Here is a 22,049-nt window from a genome sequence, read left to right as displayed (position 1 = left end):
TTAATTTTTAAAACTATTTAAATATAATTCTAACAATTTTATATTTTTTATTAAAAAATAAAAAGAAATTAAATTTTGTATTTAACCATTTTAAATAAAATTATAATTAAAATTTTTAATATATCATAAGTATTTTTTCCTAATAAATGTTTTTTTTTTAGAAAAAAAGAGAATAAAAAATTAATGAAGAAATTGTCAAATCCACAATCTTCCTTCTCTCACCTCCCAAACTTGATAAATACACTTTGCTTAACCTAAAAATGGAACCCCACACAAAATGCAATTCAATCACTGATAATCCTATACATATACATATACATACACACACACACACACATATATATATATATAATATAAAAATACATATTAGGATAATTCTCAGAAATTTTGTTCATCAATTTGCCTCTTTGACACCCAAATCTGACTCAGACAGAATCCAAAATATTATTTTAAAAAATTAAAAATTTACAAAAGTTACAACCAAGAATTGAAAAAAATAAAATAACCCAACAAATATAAATGGATATAATGGGATATATGTATGTATATATATATATATATATAGAGAGAGAGAGAGAGAGAGAGATTCAAAGAAGAAAGCAAGAGTGGCAATATCAGAAAAATGGATAGGGTCTTCTCTGTGGAGGAAATCTCCGGTCAGTTATGGTCATCTTCTCCGGCTCAACGTGACGACTCCTCCAAGATGAACCGTAGTGCTTCCGAGTGGGCTTTCCAGCGTTTTCTCCAAGAAGCAGCAGCAGCAGCAGCGGCCGGCGATGCCGTCTCCGACTCTTCTGCTGGTGACGACAACGACGCCGTTTTGGAGATCGAGCAGCAGAGTTCGAATCAGAATCAGAATCTCGAAGCTAAGGAGGGGAGAGTCTCTGCCGGTTCGTGTAGTGGTCCTGGGAACGGTAAGGTGCCGTTTAATGCTCCTCCTCCTCCTAATGTTTCCATTGATTCCGAGGACTACCAGGCTTTCCTCAAAAATAAGCTCAATCTGGCTTGTGCTGCCGTTGCCTTATCAAGGGTGAGTTCTTGCTTGTTATCTGAATATTCATGTGTAGGTTTATATTTCTATGTCTTCGTATGTACGTGGCTTGTGTTTGGTCGTTGAGAAAGTTGACGGGTGAAGTGGATTATTAGTATTACCATTACCAGTCCTGTTATTGTTTTATCTATCATGTTGTTTGGGTCTCAGGGAAATGAAAAACCAGCTCAACTGAGCTGAAGAACTCTGGTAATGGAGATTGGATAATTTGTCTGTAATGTTCTCAAGTATTTAACTTTTTAAGTTGATTAGTTTCTGGGTTATGTAAAAGTTCAATAAGTCCAATTTGATAGGTTCTCAGAAATGGATTTTGTGCTTTTCATTTTTCCCCCGTTTAATTGGGCCTCCTGTTTGTTTGTGGAGAAAATAGAAGCAAATGGTGTGAAACTGTGGATAGCTTTGTCCTTTTATGTTGATTCTTGCCTTTTGTGTATAGCAAAAGTCAGCTTGCTGTAGCTTAGAAGTCTTTGTTTTTTAACAAGTTACAGCAAGTTTATTGTAATTATCCATTCCTTCTACCTTTTTCCTTTTCTTTCTTCCGGGTTGAAGACTGAGGGTTAGGGTCTTTTGGGAGGTTGATAGATACTTGGATGAAATCATGAAACTGAAAGAGGTACTGTCTTTATAGTTTATGTTGAGATTGAAGTGACCTAAAGGCTATATTCATGGATATTTAATGGTAGAAAGGAAAAGCAACCTTTGACTTTAAAGGCGTATTCATATCAATGGAAAGGCAAAATATTGGAGTACAAGTAGACATGAACCGAAGAAAGTTAGTTTCTTTGGAGGATTTGACTGAAAGAAAAGTAAGACACTTATTTTCTAAAAGGGATTGCTCTTTAGAATTGTTGACATGAACTTCCAAAAACAAGAAATTGAACCTAGATATTACTTCAGCTAAGTTATTTGAGGCCAACACTAGTTAAAAGTTTATCCAAATGAGAGAAAGGTGCAGAAAAGTTTCTTTTTGAATTAAAAAGCTTTTGATGATGTAGAATGATCTGTGGAACTAATCAGTGAATCAATCAAGTAAAACTAAAGCTCACTTAGTCGTAAATTAAAATTTAATTGAAGTTGCTTCATTAACTTCCTACCTGCAAAGATTTTTTACTTACTTGTAACTAACAATGAGAATCTGATCAAAATCTCTTACAGTTTTGTTTAGAATTTCATGGCTGCATATCCTGAGCTGGTAAGATCCTCTTTATGTGATCTGAAGTGTCCATTACCATCAAAGTTAAGTAGCAATCTATCTTTTAAATAAAAAAAATAGACGGTTCAAGCTCCTTAGGAATTCTGCTATTTCTTTCAATTTTTACCTCCAAAAGAATTGGATAGGAAATTAAAAGGATCGCTCTCGAGTTTCCTGGAAGGATGTATACTTTTCTCATTTGAAAGGTGCATTCATGGACATTCTGTTCATTCCAATTCAATTGAACTTGCCCCTCCAAAATGTCATCAATAAATTTTATGAATCATGTCAGTCTTGCTTATAACCTGTTCTAGAGGTTACTTTATTGAAAACTTAATATCGACCTTTTGCTTTGTAATTCAATTGCAAGGGGTCTCTATAATCTTTTCACTTTCCTCCTTTGGCAGAATCTGTTAGTTCTTTTCGATGGTTAGATGATCTTGATCTTTTTAATATTATAATTTCAACAGGCATCTTTTTTAAAACTTCAGGATTCGGCTACCAGAGATGACAGTGGAGCACCGGCTTCCAACACTTCACAATTGGGATCTCAAGATCCTTCAAAAGGTTTACATTACTGTATTTATATGAATTTTGTTGTAGGTTTATTTATTTGTATTCTTGTTGGGTTTGGATTTCAGAATCCAACATATAATTTAATGTTATTTGTATTAATTGTTCAAATTTTGAGAAAGGAAACTTGAATTACAAGAGAAGAAGACCAGCTAAAAGATGAATGACAACACATAATTCAATGTATCTGTATTCATTTTTCATACCTCTCTTATTTCCATATGTAGTACCTGTATCAGACTGTCAAACTAAGTTCAGCTCTGGAGAAATCTTTCACCAACTTGCTTATGTTTCAAAATCCAGTGCCTACTACGCAATCTATAATTTTTAGCTTTGTTTTATTCTGAAGCAAAAGCACTTTCTCTTCCTTGGTCCACTTTTAGCCACAAGAAATCCCTTCATATTTGGTTTACATTCCTAGCAAGTTTAAACAGCAATCACAAGCAAAGAAATCAGATGTTAGCCTATGTCTACTTTACCTCCTTCAGATAACTGTTTCATGGCATCATCATGCCAACAAACTTGCTAATAAGGGAATGATTGCTGAAATATACACAAAGCAATTAAGATTTTAAGGGGATAGCCAAGCGTAATTTAAAATGAGGAATGCAGAGTCAAAAAAGGAGGAAAAAAAGTGCATGATATTAATGGTGATAATGATCTAGCTACAAGTTATGATCACCATTGATAATCCATTTTCTGCACAGATCTTTAAGTTGTCAAGCATGAATGGATTTAAAGATTGCACTTCTATTTCTTGTTTCTAAGCAATTATATTCACTGTTTATGTGCATTTGCTTTTTGATTTTCAATGGCCATGGTCCTGCCATGGACCAAATATGAGTTCAATCGAGCTTGACAAGTAAAACTGTTTTTGAAGTATTATCCTTTTCTTCTATCACCTATGTAGGAAGTGGGTATGATTTATCCAGGTCTCAAGATAAGGATGCTAATGGATCAGTAGGGATGCCTTCCTTGCCAGCCATGCAAAAGAAACCTGCGGTTCCAGTGAGGTCAGTAACAAGTGGATCATCTAGAGAACAGTCAGAAGATGATGAATTAGAGAGAGAAACTGAAACAACTGCAAATATGGATCCTGCTGATGCTAAACGTGTAAGGAGGTAACTATAGTATCTGATATGTGTGGTGTATATTATTTGGATTTTCCAAATCCTTGCCAACTAAAAGTCATAATTTCAATATCACCAATATACCATTTGAGATTGACATTCTGCATCAAAGAGGTCAAAGTATTGCTCTGTAGTTTTTCCTAAATAAGTAATTAATCAAAAGGACAAACGAAGAAAAGAACTTTTAAGGTTAGAGAAAATTATATAAGTAGTTTGGTGGTCAGTGCCGGGGCAGTTGTAATGTTAGCTTGTTAATAGAGATATGAAATTGAAATATGGATTTCTACTGCAATAGCTTTCCCTCTGCATAGCAAAATGGTTTGTTGAAGAAAAAAATGGTTTGTCATTTAAATGCATGCATATCTAGTATGTGTCATATATTATCCCATATATTTACATATCCAGTCTGATCAATTGTCATGTGCTGTAGGTAAAACATATTCTCTTAAACAGCATATGCTTGTTACATCTGAAAATACTTCTGAATTTGCTTCTTTGTTTGTCTTGCTAAATGAAGCCTCTCTTCAGATACTTATTCGTTTTATTCGTTTGTCATTCCCAGAATGCTTTCCAATCGGGAATCAGCCAGACGCTCTAGAAGAAGAAGGCAGGCTCATTTGACTGAACTTGAGACACAAGTATAAATCTTATTGTGGTCTCTATTTTCAGCTTTCTTTTAACTGAAGAAGATTTGATAGACATCTTAGTTTTATATTTTGTGTAGGTTGCTCAACTAAGAGTTGAGAATGCAACTCTGTTGAAGCGTCTCACTGACATAAGCCAGAAATACAATGAAGCAGCTGTTGACAACAGAGTTTTAAAAGCTGATGTTGAGACTTTGAGAGCAAAGGTGAGATAGTAATTAGTTTATCATACACTTGACCTACTGATGGAGCTTCTCCATAAATTAACAACATCCCCCATACTGGGTACCAAGTAAGATGTCTCTAGATTTTAGGAACTTGCCTATCTGTCTTTTTGCTGGAAAATACTGGTGAGAGGATCAAGTTTTCCATTCTCAACCCCCACAGAAAAACAAGAAGATTTTGATGCCTAATAGCAAGTCTGAAACGGATTTTAAGTAATTATCTGTGATGGTTATATCTTCAGGTGAAAATGGCCGAGGAGACAGTTAAAAGAATTACTGGATTGAACCCTTTGTTCCACACCATGCCTGATGTGTCCACTATGTCTATGCCGTCATTCGATGGTAGTCCTTCTGACACATCTGCAGACCCTTCTGTTCCTGTGCAAGATGACTCAAAGCATCATTTTTTTCAGTCCGCCTCAACTAGTTCAGTAGCAACTCAGGACCTGAGAGTCAACAATGGCTTGGCAGATATTTCTTCAGTTGAAACCGTGCAGCCAAATTCTGGGACAGTAGCAGTTGCAGATAACAAGATTGGACGAACAGCTTCCATGCAGAGAGTAGCAAGTTTGGAGCATTTGCAAAAGCGAATTCGCGGAGGCGTAAGTCCATGTGGCCCACAGTCAAATGGAGAGCAGTGATGATAACAGCATGACCCTATAGAAGTTAGTGAAAAGATTTCTGAAGACTGATCTGATGGCATTCACCATTTTTAGGTCAACTGTATGTAAGAAAGCCTATTCTTTTGTGTTAAATGTGAATGAACTGTAACATTTCAATCTTCAACTCAATCCTAGCTGGAAGAAACTGCTAATCAGTTTAGTTATAAATTTTTTCTGAGTAGCTTCATTATGGGTTTGTTCTATCTTCTTTCTGCCATTATATGCATTCAGTTGGTTTTGATAATCTGTGTATAATTATTGAAAAAAAATTCATTTTTTTACCCATATTTTATTTTTTTATAAAATTTAAAAGTTATTAACAGTTAATAGTTAAACTTAATATATTATAACAAAAAAAATTGCAAAATAACTCATAATTTAAACATTTAAAATGATAATAAAAATTCAAACTCAAATGAATAGTAAAATAATGGCATGAAATTCAAGGTTCTATATATGAAAGTGAAATGAATAGCTCCAAGAAGAAATCAACAAGTAACTCCTTATTTCCCTCAAAATAAACATGTTATTTCCCTCACAATATGCAATTTTTATAAATATTAGTTTTTTAGAAAGCAAAAATTTGCCCTAAAAAATAAAATTGAAATTTACAAAATAATTTAGCCCAAAAAAAAAGTCTCCTTTCCTGGTCCAAAACCATATAAAGTCAAAAAATTTCCAGCCAATTCGTAGCTTTCTTCTTCCTAACTGTTATCCATCTTCTTGCCCAAATCCAAACCCAGAAGATCCCAGACCACATTACTCATAAATATTACCATGGAGATTTCGTCTATTACTCTCTTGCCTTCAAGACCCCCATCATTACCTTCTCTTCCCTTATCTTCTTCTCACTCTTCCTTCTTCACCAACTCCACCACTGTTGCTCTTTTCACCAGAACCAAGACAAAGGCCAGTTCTTTGATTCTAGTTCGACCGAGAACCAGAACCGGGTCCGGACCGGCCAGAAAGGGTTTCACCTGCAATGCTCTGTTTGGTCTTGGTGTGCCTGAGCTGGTTGTGATCGCTGGTGTGGCTGCCCTGGTGTTTGGGCCCAAGAAGTTGCCGGAGGTTGGGAGGAGTATTGGAAAGACTGTCAAGAGTTTTCAACAGGTTTGTTAATTTATCTGGGTCTGTTTGTTTTGTGTAAAAGTTGTGTTATTTATGGTTGCTTTTGATTTTTTCTATTTGGCTTGCACATAGATTGGCAAGATAAACTGAAAGTGGGCAGATAGTTGAAACTGAGGCAGAGAGAATTGAACTTATCATCAAAATTTTTTAGTTCTCGGTTAAGTTTGGTTCAAAATTTAGTTCTATCAAACACGAAAGGAATACAATATTAACGAGATAAGGATATAGTTGAAAGCAGCATTTTAAGTGTGAAGCTATTCTATGATCAATTGAAGATAGGTGTGTTTTAGAATACCTTGTCAAGCGGAATACAAATACTTTCTTATGAGTTTGAAGTTATAAATGTATGTATCAGATACTCTTTCTTTTTTTAATTATAGAACTTGGTTTTTCTTTTCCTATATTTATCACGGTCAAGCTTTTCAGTGAGCTCTAGCAATAAAATGGATATAGGCTAGATCTGGAGTTCAATTATAAATGGAAGTTTACCATTCTGGTTGTTACAAAGAGTCTTTTTTGAACAAGGACAAAGTCACTATGTCCAATTCCCCAGTAAAAATAGGTTGCTTGACGGAGTCCCATTTCACCAGGTGGAATTTCCACTTCTCCTAGGAGTCAATGCAGGAATTCACAGTGAATCTGTTCGAGCCTCTTAGCCACGCTGTTGGGTAGAGGCAATAGAGACGTACAGTAAATGGGGAGAATTCTTCTGTCCATATTATGGATGGTAGGGCTCAAACCCTCTTATCCTTGCTTTTAGCTGCTGAGGTGAGGAAGATTAGGAAGTGACCACTTGACAACCCAATTTTCAAGGAAGTTCAATTGCCTAAACACCCTCATAAAAGGGGACCAACTCTGTTTTACCTAAGTTGTTCTTAAGACCAGAGACTGCATAGAAGTGTGGAAGAAGACATCTAATATGGACAAAAGAAGACTTCTTCAAGAGAAGAAAGTCATCAATGAAGGAAAAATAGGAAGACGTTCCCACTATCACCCGTCAATAGCCCACGGAAAAAAAATTTCTCTCTAGATGTGGTGAATTATCCAGTTAAATGCTTTCATAACCAAGATAATTAGGAAAGAGGGGACAAGGTCGTCTTGCCTTAAGCTCCTTATGGATTTGAAATGCCAGGATGGACCCCTATTAAATGGAAAACCAAAGGAGACCATTTATTCAAGTTAGACATTCATTATAGGAGATAAATTAGGAAATTCAAACCACATAATTGCCTTTTCCATATCACACTTGAACAAAATCCCAAGCTCATCCTTCTTATTAGTAGCATCAACTATTTCATTGAGCATAACCACAGTGTTAAGAATATGTTCCCTTTCTAGCAAAATAATACGGAATCCAAGATCAATTAACATGATCAAGAACTCAGCGTATAACATTAGTATTTAGAATTATAAAATCCTCAACAAATCCTCCCTACTTAACCTACATTTAATATGTGAATATCAACCAAGATAATTGAGATAATTTGAATTGATTAAAAACGCTACAAGTATGAATTTGATAAGTTAGAAATCAATTCAAAAAAAAATTGATAAAACGCTACAAGAACTTAACTTGATAAGTTAAATCAATTATCACTCAATAATAAGGTTGACGAAACCTAATTAGTTAAAAACTAAAACTTGATAGTTTTATTATTTTCAACTTTAAATGATTACAAATGTGAATTGAAAACTTATTTATAGAGTATGTCGTACGCGTTACAAGAAAATAAATATCTTAAATTAATAGTAGAAATTACAAAAAAATTAAGTTTTATCTTGAATGAGAAAATAATAAAAATTAGGAAAACTTTGACTAAAATAGATCAGATAAGATATTTTCTTTTTAAATGAGAATATTTTGATTAATTATTGAGAAATTAGGGGAAGTAAATATAATTAATTAAGGTTGGTCATTAAAAGAGCAAAAAGGTCACTCATATCTTTTCTAAACCGTGGGATTTAGTTCTTTAAGTAATGAGATTTGATTTTATCTTCTTTTAAGATATCACATAATTTAGGAAGAAGTTTTCCCTCTTGTCTGATTCTCCCTTTAAAGAAATTATTTTCCCTCTCCTTACTCACATCACAAAGCTAGTTGTAACTGACGACAACACTAGTTGTCAGATTTATAGATCACCCATCTTCAAAGATCATATCTTAATTGATATCTCTCTTTTTAGTTTTACTTAAGTTTTCCATATTACAAACACTTAGTCTTATTTTCTTGCCTATGTATTAAAATCTTTATTCACTTCTGTCATCTATTCATAAATCCATATTTTACTGACTACCAGATAAATTATGACCAATTTATAATTAAAATGATGGTTGCATCCGAAGAGACATAAAGTCCTTTTATATTCTCTGTCTCTCTCAAACCTAAAAATCGACAACGAAATCCTAATAGTCTCTATGGAGCTTCTGTATTTGTAGGATCCTCTGAGTGATTTGGTGTTTAGAGCGTTTGTTGCGGCGGCCAACTATGTCGGTGGGCCGGCGGAAATTTTTTGTTGTTGAGCAGAAATCTTTTGATGTAGTGGAAGAGGGGAGGGGCATTAGAGTTTTAAAAAACGGTAGGGGCTCTCGGAGATTTATTTTTCTTAAAAAAAAAGACATTGTATGGTTCCTAAATAGTCTCAAAGAGTTCATATGGGAGAAAGGACAGGTGGTCTGTAGTAGGCTCCGAAGAAGTTAGTGGAGAACACTGCGCCTCGTTCTAAGTTGCAATAAGCGGGAAAGATTCCTAACGTTATCGGAAGGTAAAGATGACTCAAGAGGGAGGTCCAATATGTTAGTTTTCCCTGAGGGGGATCAGGCTGAAGGCTGGTGGAAATTAATGGATGCCGTCCATGAAATCGCTGGAGTAAAATTGGTTCCCCCAGCGTGGTTGAGGAAAAAAAGAAATATGATTGAATGGAAATCCTTCCCCCAGACGGTGCAAAGCACTGTGGTATTCAAGTGCCCTAGATGCAGTCTTGAATTGGTGGAAAGAGAGAAGGTATCATTTGCTGAAATCCTTGGTAGACTAGGTGGGAAGGTGAGTCGGGTAGGGCAGGAAGGGAAGGTGGATCATAGTGGGTCAAGTAGAAGAGATTTGAAATTTGAAATCAGGAGAGTGGGGGTCACATGACGAGGGTAGGGCAGGAGAATGAAAAGGGAATGGTGTACAATGGGCTGAATGAGGGAAGAAAAAAAGTTAAGCTCTCGTGGGTTGAAAAAGGAAAGTGGGTGAATGATCCTGGGCCGAGTAAGGCTGCAGGTAAAAAAAGGATGAGGAAGATTTGGCAGCCTAAACGGGCCAAGTTTGGCTCGCCCAAAATTACGGGTCATTCGGGTCAGTATAAAGGGGTTAAATCGGGTGAAGGGATGGATAAATCTTTAGAGAGCCTGACTCTGTTGGTGAGGGTTAGGGTTAGAGGGGAAGCGGATAGGTCGAGTTTCGTTGACACGACGAAGGTGGGTGGAGTCGGGGTCGAGGATGGTCTGGGTTTGTGTAACACCCCACACTTGATATGAGGCGCAATTGCTACTCATGTCCTTTTCATGCAATGGGCTTACAAAATATACATATACACAGATCAAAATTTTTTGTATAATCTAATATCTCATGTGATATATACAGTAATTATATATGCAGAATATTATGTCAAAATTTAGAGTTTAATAAAACAAAATAAAAATTTTTCGAATACGCACAAAATATAGAAAACAGAAACCCTTTTTGCAGGTTCTACTCGTTTAGCAGTGGTTATACCTCTTCTTTCTTCTCTAAAAAATATCAGGGTAAAATTTAATAAGTTTCACCAACTCAATAAATATTTCCGTTCTTTCAACCTAAATAAAATTTCATGTAAAACACACAACATAAGACAAATGCAATAGGGATGTTTTAATGCAAAATTCATTTATTATTTTCACAATTTCACTATTTCTGATCGGATTTCTGAATTCTCTTAAAAATCATATACAATTCTCAAATGTATATTTACATACTCTCAAAAGAATGTAGATACACTCGAATATCAATCATAACCTTAAAACATAACCACATAACTATATACACACGAAAGGTCACATATACACTCGAAAAACCATTTATAAGGTTTCATCGCGCGATACCGTTTATGTCATTATTGAGGAGAGGCAAAATGGATCATCTCATTGCATGGATAGCACACACACAAATCTCACAATGACCACAACAGGTATGTTTGCTAAGTGACCCACACTCACAAACACTTGTCCACGTCTGCATTAGGTTTCAAACTCTTATCCATGTGCAGGTTTACCATGTCCGCTTAACTTCAGCTACATACACACACTCCCCTTCTCGATTCAGATTAAACGAAAAATGGCATTGAGGGTCCATACTCTAATCACTCGCATTCTCTCATTTCTGATTTCTTATTTATTTTACTCTCATTCTATTTTCTCTAAAATTTTATTTAACTAATCATTTCATAACCATAATTATTCATTTTCTTTTCTATTTTTGTTTTTTTATATTATTTTATTTTCTTTTTTAACTTTCCACTTAATTAGAAATTTCTTTTAATTTTAAATTCATTTCTCATCACAATCCAAGTATTGCTTAGTCTTTGGGTTTGTTTTTTGGTTTCGTCTCTTCATAATTTCCAATAGTTTAAGTTCACTACTTATAGGTTCGATTTCTGTTCTTCATCGAAAATCGGATCAGTATCTGTTTAAATTTTAAAATATACATAAATTAATAAAATACATGCAAATTTCAAAATCCGAATCCAGGTTCAGAATAAAAAATATTTAATCTCCTACGCAACAATCTTCTTGGATCCGCCTGAACATCCTAATTCCCTGTACGTGCACGATACAAATTAATTAATATAATTTAAATACTAAACAAAACTAATTTAATCGAAATTATGGATTTTAATGACAACCCACCCACCAGGATACCCGAAAACATCGGGATCCGTACCCGAAGAAGGCCTTTCAGCTTCCCGTTTGACGGATCAGATTCCCATACTCGAGGAAGACTTTTCAGCTTCTTGAATGGTGAATCGGGATCCCAAAAGGGTGAATCCGGTCACCATTCCCGAGGAAGGCCCTTCACCTTTCACGGGTGGATCAGTCTTCCACTCCCGAGGAGACTCCTCGGTTCCCGCGCAGGTAGGTGGCCAAGCCGAGCTCGCGCAACCAACTCGACACCAATCACTGCTCCCCTGTCACTCAACAGCCATTAAAAACACAAAAAAAAAAAGCTTTACCTTTTTGGCGTGGGGCGATTCGGCCTCGGTTTTGCTCCTGGTGGTCTCCTCTCGGCCACCCTGCAACTCCCTAGCTTGCTTGAGAGTCAGATGATGATTTTTCACGCCTAAACATCAATTAGTGTAAAATAGAAAAGATTCAAAATAGGGGAAGAAAAGACGAAAAACGAAACTTTTTTTTACCTTGCTCGCGTTGATCTCCATCATTGCATGGCGCCTCGATCGTTTCCTCTTCCTCCTTCCTTTCGGCTCGGCTTCCACCATTTTACCGCCTCCGCCTCTCTTTTCTTCCCTTTTCTTCCCTTGCAGCGGCCGTTCTTGGCTCCCCCTTCTCTTTCCTGCTCAGCCACTCCTCTCTTCTCTTCCTTTTTTTTCCCTCCTTTCCCTTCTTCTTTTCCGGCCTCCCTCTTCCTTTCCTCTCCTTTCTTCTTCTCGGCTCCCTCGTGCGACAGTCTTCTCCCTTCTCTCTCCCCGATCGGCTCCTCTCTCCTTCTCCCTCTCTCTTTGTCGACTACTCTCACAAATGAAGAGAAATCCTAAAATTTTTCCTTTTTACATCCATTCCCCCAACCGTTAGATCTCGTTAGCTCGATCTGGGTCGTCTGTTCTCTATTAAATCTCAGCTATTTGATCTTTCAGACGGTTTGATCAGGACCGTCCGTTCTCGATTTTCTTTTTGTCCCCTTTCACTTCCATTTATTTATATTTTTACCCTTTTTTTCTTACTTGTTTTCATTTAAGTATTTGAAATTAATTAAAACTCCCAAAATTAATAAAATCATTTTATTTAAATCCTAATTCTAGTTTATTAAATTTTTACGTATTCTTTTATTTAATTTAGAGGTTGGATGCTACAGTTCGCTCCAGTCAGGTGTTTCTGGATACTCTGTGGTTGATTCGGAGGGAGGAATTGATGGGGCTGAGGGGATTGAAATTGATAAAGAGGAAGGGGAGAGTACGGTTGGGAGACGTAACGAATTGGCTGTGGTCGAATCTGGGTTGGCCGATGACTGCGGGGAGGTGGCTCTTGATGTGTCTCCCCTACAAAGCGACATCCTCAACTGCGAACTGGTGCATATGGCTAACCAAGGGACGGAAGAAATGTACTCGGGCTGGGTGTAGAGAAATTTTGTCAAGGTGAGTAACATGTTTGGACTATCTTTTGAGGGCCTTGAGAATAGAGTATTGAGTCTATTGGCTGAACTGACGTTAAGGTTCCTGAAAGCAGAAAGAGAGAGGAAAAAAGATAAAAAGGAGTTAGTAGAGGGGTGGAAGGAGGGAGTAGAGAATTGAAAACGTTGGAGTGGTCTTTAAATTATGAAGCTAAAAAATCGGCAGAAGGGAGGAAGGGAGGTAAGCTTAGCAAAATATAATGATGGTAGGAAAAATTATCTTATGGAATGTGAGGGGAATTAATGATCGTAAAAAGCAGAGGATTATTAAAGGTTGCATGGGAAGATGGAAGCCTAACTTGGTTTGCTCACAAGAGACCAAACTAAGGAAGAGGCAGTAAGGTGGATTGGGTTTATACACCTGCAGATGGGGTTGTGAGAGGTATCCTTGTAATATGGGATGAAGAAAAATTAGTCTGCAGAGTGGTGGAGAAGGGTAAAGTCTCCCTGTCGATTCCGTTTGAAAATCAGGGGTATGGGAAGAAATGGGTTTTCTCTAGAGTATACTGTAGAGGTAACAGAGAGGAAAGGGAGAGGCTGTGGGAGGAACTGAGTAGTTGTAAAATAAGATAAGGTGAAAATTGGGTGATTGGGGGGGACTTCAACATGGTTCTCCACATGCATGAGAGGTCGGGAGGGGGCACCAGTAGTAGAGAAGTAGAGAAGTTTAGGGACATGCTGGATTACTTGGAGGTGGTGGATCTTCCGCAAGGGGGAGGCAGGTGGACGTGGTCAAACTCGAGGATTACCCCATCATGGTCAAGAATTGACCATTTTTTTATCTCTAACGGGTTGTTAATGTAGCTTGCAGGTTTAAGGTAAAAAGTGTTGTCCAAGCCAATTTCAGACCACTTCTCTATTTGCCTTGTGCCTGAAGGCATCATTTGGGACCCCACCCCTTTTAGGCTTGAGAACAAATGGTTGAAGGTGGCGGGTTTCAGACCTTTGGTGGAAAAATGTTGGAAAGAGGCAGCTGTTGAGGGGACTGCTAATTTCAAATTTGCCTACAAGCTGAAATATTTGAAGAATGCCATCAAGTGTTGGGCCAGGCAGGAGGAGGGCAGAACGGAGAGGATTATCAAGGAGTATTTTGTGGAGTTGGATGACTTAGACAATAAAGAGATGGGGGGTCATTAGGTGAGCATGGCAAGGCAAGAAGGGAGGAAATAAAAAAGGAGATGAGCTCTATTTTGAACCTGGAGGCGATCTCATGGAAACAAAAAGCTAGAGAAATGACTGAAAGAGGGAGATAGAAACAATAAGTATTTTCAATGTCTTGCTAATTTCAAAAGGAAAAATAATTATATAGAGATACTGTCTTGGAACGGGGATACAGTTAGTGGTAATGAAGAGATGAGAAAGAAGGCGAAGCTGTTTTTTCAGAAGCTGTATACGGAGGACATGTTTCAAAGGCCCAATCTTGATAATTTAAATTTCAAGAGGTTATGTGATGGAAGTAGGCATGGGCTGGAGATGCCTTTCACGGTAGAGGAGATTAAACCTTGCTTGGATGAATGTAATGGGGATAAGGCTCCGGGGCCAGATGGTTTCAATATGAAGTTCTTTCATATGTTTTGGGAGGTGATAAAAAATGACGTGCTGGCTATTTTCCAAGACTTTCATATGACCGAAACCTTTGTGAACTCTATCAACTCAACCTTCCTTGTGCTTATTCCTAAGGTGGCGGGTGCCAAGGAGTTAAAGGAATTTAGACCTATTAGCTTGGTGGGATGTATTTACAAATTAATTTCGAAAGTGCTTGCAAGAAGATTATCTAGAGTTCTTGGGGAAGTGATTGGAGAAAATCAAAATGCTTTTGTCGAAGGGAGACAAATCCTTGACGCGGTGATGATTGCCAATGAAGTGGTTGATGAATTAGTAGGGTAGAAAAAACAAGGGCTTATTTGTAAAATTAACATGGAGAAGGTCTACGATCATGTGTGTTGGAACTTTGTGGACTATATGCTTGGTAGAATGGGTTTTGGAAGTAAATGGCGGAAATGGATTAGAAAATGCATTTCGTCCACATCATTTGCGGTCATTGTAAATGGGGGTCCATCTACTTTTTTTAAAGCTTCAAGAGGCTTGTGCCAAGGGGATCTTTTGTCTCTTATTTTTTTTACTATTATGGAGGCGTTTAGTAGATTGATGGAGAGAGTGGGGGCGCTGAATTTGGTGAAATGAGTGGAGGTTGGGAAGGGTAGGGATAAGATGAGTGTATCTCACTATTCTTTCCGGATGATGCGTTAATGTTTTGTGAACCTAGTGTTAGTACCATTCTTCACATGAGATGCTTATTAATTTGCTTCCAAATGGTTTTCGGCCTAAAAATCAATTTGAATAAGACGGAAATGATTCGGATTGGTAATAGAAGGGAGGAAGCAAGCTTGGCCAGGATTTTGGGTTGCAAAGTCACTAATTTGCCTATCAAGTATCTTGGTCTCCCATTTGGGGCAAAATATAAAGATGTAAGAACATGGGAATCCATTATTGACATATTTGGTAGTCCATCTACTTTGATGCTGTCATAAACCACTTAGTTGATTTGTAATTAGTTTGTATTTGGGCGGTACCCTGCACGCAATAATAGTTCACTCTTATTTCAAAAAAAGAGACATAAAGTCCTCTTATAAAATTTAAAGCATCTTTAGGTGCCTACTTAAAATGCACAAGGTGATGAAGCAAAAATCATTTCTAGCTTCTGCTGAAGTAGATGGGACTGTTTCTTCTGGGTAAATTAGATTGAAGTCCTTGAGAATCGGGTATAGATACAAGTTTATCCATTGTTTGAAAGAATACAAATTTAATCGCTCTGTAACAAACTTATTTGTCAATTGTCAATCTAGGTTCTTAATAAAATTCAGCTGATGGTTAAATATATGTTATGTGCAAATCACATGATTGTGAAATAATAAAAACATCAAAATAACTGATGATTCTGCCTGAAAAATATAAAAATGAGAATAAAGGTCTTAATTTGTATGCTAAAGAAGTAAAGAAGAACTGAAAGTATGCAACTCAATTCTTTTGTTTTCTTTCTCTACCATAAAATTCGAGTTGTTACTTCTACTTTAGTATTTCCTGTCAAGGTCTTGATTGCTCGTATCTTGGTTGGGAAAGGGCTGGGAATCATGTTATTTGATTTATGAGTCCCCTAGAGGATCTATGTTTGTGACAGGTAAGAGTAGGCTCTTGCTAGTCATTGTAGCTGTACAAAATTTAGTTGAGGGGAAGGATATTAAGTAGGTCATTAGAAACCAGATGATATTGTATATTTATTTCTCTGGTCTCATGATAATGAGGAAGAATATTAACTGGGAAAAGGAGAGAATCATGTAGATTTTGATTTGGAATTTGATAGGCTCGTGTATTTTAGTAGAGACGAAGATTGTAGATATTAATTGACATTCGTCAGTATATGCTAGCAATATAGGCTCCAAGTTAGTTGAGCCAAAATACATGTAAGAACTGTGAATGCTCTCATGAATGGAAAATCAATTTAGTTTGCGTACAAAGCATCTTCAATCTTGTAAAAACCTCCAGTAGCCCTTCGTCTTAGGAAGAAGAAGTTTCTGTTTTTCTTATAAACCTGGCAAATGCTTTAGATTTAGAGATCATATGACCCATCGACTAGACAAGTTATTTACAAGCTAGAGATAACAGTCATTTATGTTATAATTGAAACAACCCATTTAGGCATGGTCCACCCATTTTGCCACCTATTGAGTGCATTTTGAACCTATTGAGAAAATGAAAGACTTGGGATTTAGATCATTATATTTCATGATTTCAACCGTTCATCTTACTTCTTCTTTTCTCTCTCAAAAAGAGATAAGCTCTAAATATTCAGTATTTCATCTTATAAATATTACGACAACATAAATATGTTTTTGCTGCTAATGTTATATATATATATATATATATATATATATATTTGGCTGCATTATGTTATGAATTTTCAAGACTATGAAAGTGTGGATATTCCATTCACCCAGCTGGTGCATGCGTTTGGAGCGGCATGTCTGTTTTGTGTTTTGCACGTGAATGCTTGTATGCATGTATATCTGCATGTGTGCACCTGTCTATTTTCGTATGAGAGGGGAGTGCGGGATGTTAGATGATTCTGATATTGAGATGTGAGTCCTGTAAGATTTGACAGCAGAAGTATAATGCATGTTAATATCTAATTCGCCATAATTCAATTATTAACCATGGTACTAGAACCAGGTTCGGAGTAATTAATTCAATCAACCATTTCTTATAGTTCATAGTTCAACACGATGCGTACAACATAGTGCATGAAGGGGCAGCTTACATCTATAAATAATCGCTTGAACTGTTTCTTATTGACTTAATCTTTGGAGTGAAAGTCACCATCAATTATCTAATAGTGTATACACCAGTTAAACAAAGAAGTCAAGAATTGAGCAATTCACTGACCTTACAGTATCTAGGTATCAGCTAGACAAGAATGAACAACTCATTCAGATGAATTTGCTGCATGTATATATATACTATCAGAAGAAGAGGGAGCATTTGATATTTAAAAGCATTTCCAGGCCCTCTTCAATTTTCTACTTATAATATTTGCCACCAACTTCCCCATTGAGCAAGTAAGTGGGTTTGTGGGAAAACCATAAAATTGATTCTCTTCATTATTGTTGTTTTGTTGTTTTATTTTGTTTCTTTTAGCCTGTCATTGCACAATAGGTATATCTATTGCTTTGTGAATTATGCAGGCAGCCAAGGAGTTTGAGTCCGAGCTTAAAAAGGAACCTGACTCCGGGACAGAATCATCGATTGAGAAACCTACCGCCAGTAACAACGAGGATAAAGAAGAGAAAGTCTCAGTCTCGAACGATAGTGTATGAATGTATGATAGACAGAACTCTAAGATTTTTACTGGGCAGTTGATCTTATTTTGACTGTTTGTATCGCCGAGCTTAAAATTACTAGTTATGCATATTAAATGTAATTTATTGTTAGTTTCTGAGTAACTGTCTTGGGATTAAGCCATCATTTGAGCTGTTTGATCCCTTGTTTTCTTGTGTTTACTCTACAAATTAACCAAGAAGTTGATCCAGAGGGATATGACTCATCTCAAAATTTACCAGCTTCTTTTTTACCTTCCCAAAAAGTTACCCTAAAAGTTGATTGAAGGGGGATGATTTCATTGGTGAGTCTGTTATCACCTTTATAAAGAGATGAAAAGGCTTGTTTGGTGGGTCATTATTATTACTGTATTCACTTAATTTTAGTTATAAAAAATTCATATATTTTAATCGACGTCACACGCACATAAATTATACACAATTTTCTGACGAGAAAAACATAGAAATATACAGTTCGACTCGATCCCTCAACCTCTATCGAGGTTATTATTGTATTATCACCATTAAATCGCCTCAAAAATGAATCAAGCAGCCAAAAATCACATTCATGTGTATTGTATAAGTAGGAAAAAACTTCTAACTTGATATTTGCTTGGCCCCCCCACTAAAATTATGTATATAGTTGGCTATAATTGACATGGGTCTTACCCTTTTTAAGTATTTCTTTAATAAAATACCTTTTTCTGGTTAGCAGTATAATTGGTTCAATAATTATAAATTTTGAATTTTTAAATATTCTCTAAAAAGTTTCTTTAAAATAATTAAAAAAAAAAGCATGTTGTAATAAATAAAAAAAAATAGGAAAATTTTTAAATTGGGTTCACTTATTAATTTTTTTAAAAATTTAAATTTTTATTAAAAAAATTCAAACCAACAATTTTTTTTTTTTATTATAAGAAAGTCAAAAGACGCTCATGACATCGTTCGTGAGAAGTTACTAGAAATCATCGGGCACCCATAATACAGTCTATTTTTTTAATTTGAAAAAATTAATGCAATTTCTTAAAGTCATACAATAAATTGACTAGATAAAATATGATCATGATTGGCTAATTGATCACATTATGCAAGGGACCCACTTACTAAATGTTCTAGAGAAATTGGTTTGTGAATGTGATGGTGTCTATTGGGAACAATGGACTCTCATATATATATATATATATATATATAATTTAAATGAATTTTTATGTGGTATTTTCAGAAAAAATAAATTTATATTTTTAATAAATATATATATATATAATTAGTAATAATTATAAGAAAAACCAAAATACAAAACTTTCCAAATAATATTGTAAGCAAATTTTAAATTGGTGAAAGGGCAAAAAGTTGGTGAGAGCTGAAATAAAAATATTACAATAATATATACACCTTTTAAACAATGAAGATGATGATGGCAATTTTGTAATTTTCTTCTCCAGAGCGCTGACTAGGAGGGGGGGGGGGGGGGGGCTTTTTATTTTTATTAGTTTATTTAATTTTTTAAATATATATATTGAACTTAAATATGTCATTACAGCATCATAAATGTGAAGCATTATCATACATTATCCAATAATATTAAAAAGATACATAGATATATATAATATTAGTTTTGTAATACATAATATCAACCTCTTATATTAAAAGATAAAAGATACATATATATATAATATTAGTTTTCTAATAGATATTATCTGCTTATTTTTTATTTATTTATTGAAGTAAATAATCAAAAACAAAAATAATTAAAATATCGTACATTTTTTAGTAGGTAGAATCTCTAAAGTACACGAGGTGTGTTCTTAACAGAAGAGAAAAGAAAGCTTATCATTATTCTTTTTTTACAGTAAAAGATTCATTATGTGGGATTTGATTGATTTTCTTCTTTTGATCGTTTCTAATTGATATTATTTCTATTTTATTTAAGATCTTGTGGTTTTGACTTACTAGAATTTAATTTGTTTTGATTAACTTACAGTTTCAATTAACTATTTTTATTTTTTTTACCTTACTTCTGTCATTGTTTCTAGTGTTTTGATTTCAGTAATATTTACGTTTTAATATTTTGACAATGAAAGCGAATCTTTTGTAAGATAATAAAATTGTTTGAAACTTTAAAATCTAAAATGGCACGATAAGCATCACTAATTTAACGGGTCTAGAAGCTTTGATAGTAAACATACTGCGATAAATATAAGAAAATAGCATTAGAAAATTGAGTTTTTTCTTATTGGTCGATTGCACACTAAGAGAACATTCAATACATATTCTCATTAAAATTATAACAGACTTATTGAAGCCTAAGGGAAAAAGGGGGAACCTATTGTTCTTCTTTAGGTTTGACAAGTTAATTAATGTGGAGGTTTGGGTTTGAGCGTATAATCTTCCACCATTATATATGACAAAAGAGATGATGAAGCAATACATTGAGAAGATGGGGTTGTCTATGGATTTAAGAAAGTGGATTACACATGGAACCATGATGTCTATGAAGGCTAAGTTATTTAGGTGTCATTCAAGTGTGAACAACTTGTAAATTATTAATTTAGATGTGGTTGCATGGGGAACTTGATGCAATTTTACACACTGCATGATGGGGGAGGGGGGGGAGTCTTTGATAAGATTAGAGCATTCTGATTTACTAAGAGTTTTAATGACGGGGTAAACAAAATATAAATATGGAGAGAGGCGGAAGCAATAGTGGAGCATGACACGCGATTGATTGTGGAGGAGGAAGAACGTGGAATTATAACAGAAGTTAGTAATAAAGATATTATAATAGTAAGATACAATCTTAAGAAAAAAGATATATCACTTGGTAAATTTTATCAAATGTGTAACAAATATTTTGAATCCACCAAGTACTAATTTAAAGATTATGAGTATGCTATAAGGGTATGGAATATAAATCCAATTCAAGATAATGTTGACGGTAATTTCTGTTACTATTGGTTACTTCAAAATCTTTCAAATCGAGAAGTGGATTATAAAAATGGTCTCATGCTTATTCTATACGAAGATTTGGTGGTAGAGTAACTTATGGCTATATCAACAAAAATGGATTGACGCCAATATGATGGTTAAATTTATATAAAATATTTTTTGATTTTTATCATATTTTTGAGTCGACTTTTACGACTAAGTGAGATAAGATGAAAATTTTTCAACATTGACTACTGCCAATACAAGAGTTTCTTAAACTTAATATTGATGTTTCGACAAACTGAGATGAGGTCTTAATATGATATGCAGAAATTGAAAACTATAGCTAAAATTTACAAGTACAAAGCAAATCTCAAGTTATAACACGGTGAATGATGTAAAAACTAATGTGTTTTTATTCGGCTAAAGATTTCATTGAACTTTAGAATTCATCATATTATGGTTGAACGTGATTTTCACTTACTTAATAACACAATGATTGAAGTAAAAGCTCTGTTACTTGAATTTAGTTTGTTCGTAGACGATATTTTTCATTAAAATATTTTTTTTACTTCGTTTAATTCTACACAGATTCCAATATATTATAATGGTATTGCAAATGTTTTGGCAAAATATATTTTTCAATTACCTTAATTCATTTGGGTAATATACGATTTGCGGTTCTTCTACTTAGCTATGATTTATCTTTGAGTTTGATAATATTTAAAATTTTATTTCTAAATAATATATTATTATAATTATTATATTAATTTATTTTTACAGTTTTGATGATATTTAAAATTATTTTTATTTGATATTTATATATATATATATTTATAATTAATATTAAATATTATAAAAATACTCTACGATATTTTTTTATATTAAAAATTTAATTAAATATTATAAAATAAATATATTTTTAGATAAAAGTACAAATTATTTTCAAGATTTAGTATTAATTTTATAAAATAATTGATGACATGTAAACCATAAATTATATTGAAAATACTTTATAGTAAATTTAATGTAAATTTTATTAAACATAAACTTTAAAATTACTTTTACTTAAATTCAAATCACTTTTACAAGACTAAGATAATATTAAATTTAAATTAACAATTAATTTATAATCTCAATAATAAATTCAAATACAAAAATAATAATTAATATAATTAATATAAACCACAATTCATGACCCCCGAAAAACCAGAAAAAGAAAATAAGA

The 22,049-nt window shown here is 34.5% G+C and overlaps 2 protein-coding genes across 4 annotated transcripts; both read left to right on the top strand.

Moving 5' to 3' along the window:
* The first annotated feature begins 549 nt into the window (after nt 1–549).
* BZO2H3 (bZIP transcription factor family protein) lies at nt 550–5,666 on the top strand. Of its 2 annotated transcripts, none has more exons than XM_088222989.1 (6): nt 550–1,030; nt 2,714–2,810; nt 3,727–3,937; nt 4,509–4,584; nt 4,671–4,796; nt 5,057–5,666. In XM_088222989.1, exons 1-6 carry the CDS (start codon nt 623–625, stop codon nt 5,453–5,455), a joined length of 1,317 nt encoding a protein of 438 aa, XP_088079115.1. In that variant the 5' UTR covers nt 550–622; the 3' UTR covers nt 5,456–5,666. The 2 variants fall into 2 exon arrangements, with proteins under 2 accessions (XP_088079115.1, XP_088079116.1); XM_088222990.1 differs by having other exon boundaries at nt 552–1,030; nt 2,735–2,810.
* A 402-nt stretch (nt 5,667–6,068) lies between these two features.
* Nucleotides 6,069–18,108, top strand: LOC110809638 (Bacterial sec-independent translocation protein mttA/Hcf106). 2 transcript variants are annotated; one of them, XM_022035523.2, is made up of 3 exons: nt 6,069–6,586; nt 12,695–12,990; nt 17,480–17,733. In XM_022035523.2, the coding sequence occupies exons 1-3, from the start codon at nt 6,254–6,256 to the stop codon at nt 17,607–17,609; spliced, it is 759 nt and encodes a 252-aa protein (XP_021891215.2). In that variant the 5' UTR covers nt 6,069–6,253; the 3' UTR covers nt 17,610–17,733. The 2 variants fall into 2 exon arrangements, with proteins under 2 accessions (XP_021891215.2, XP_021891216.1); XM_022035524.2 differs by lacking the exons at nt 12,695–12,990; nt 17,480–17,733 and adding an exon at nt 17,765–18,108 and having other exon boundaries at nt 6,115–6,586.
* The last annotated feature ends 3,941 nt before the right edge of the window (nt 18,109–22,049 follow it).

This window comes from Carica papaya, chromosome 6 (genome assembly GCF_054855325.1).
Source record: "Carica papaya isolate Zhongbai chromosome 6, ASM5485532v1, whole genome shotgun sequence".
NCBI classification, from domain to species: Eukaryota; Viridiplantae; Streptophyta; class Magnoliopsida; order Brassicales; family Caricaceae; genus Carica; species Carica papaya.
Note: the sequence above shows the minus strand (reverse complement) of the source record. Positions and strands in the feature narration are given on the sequence as shown.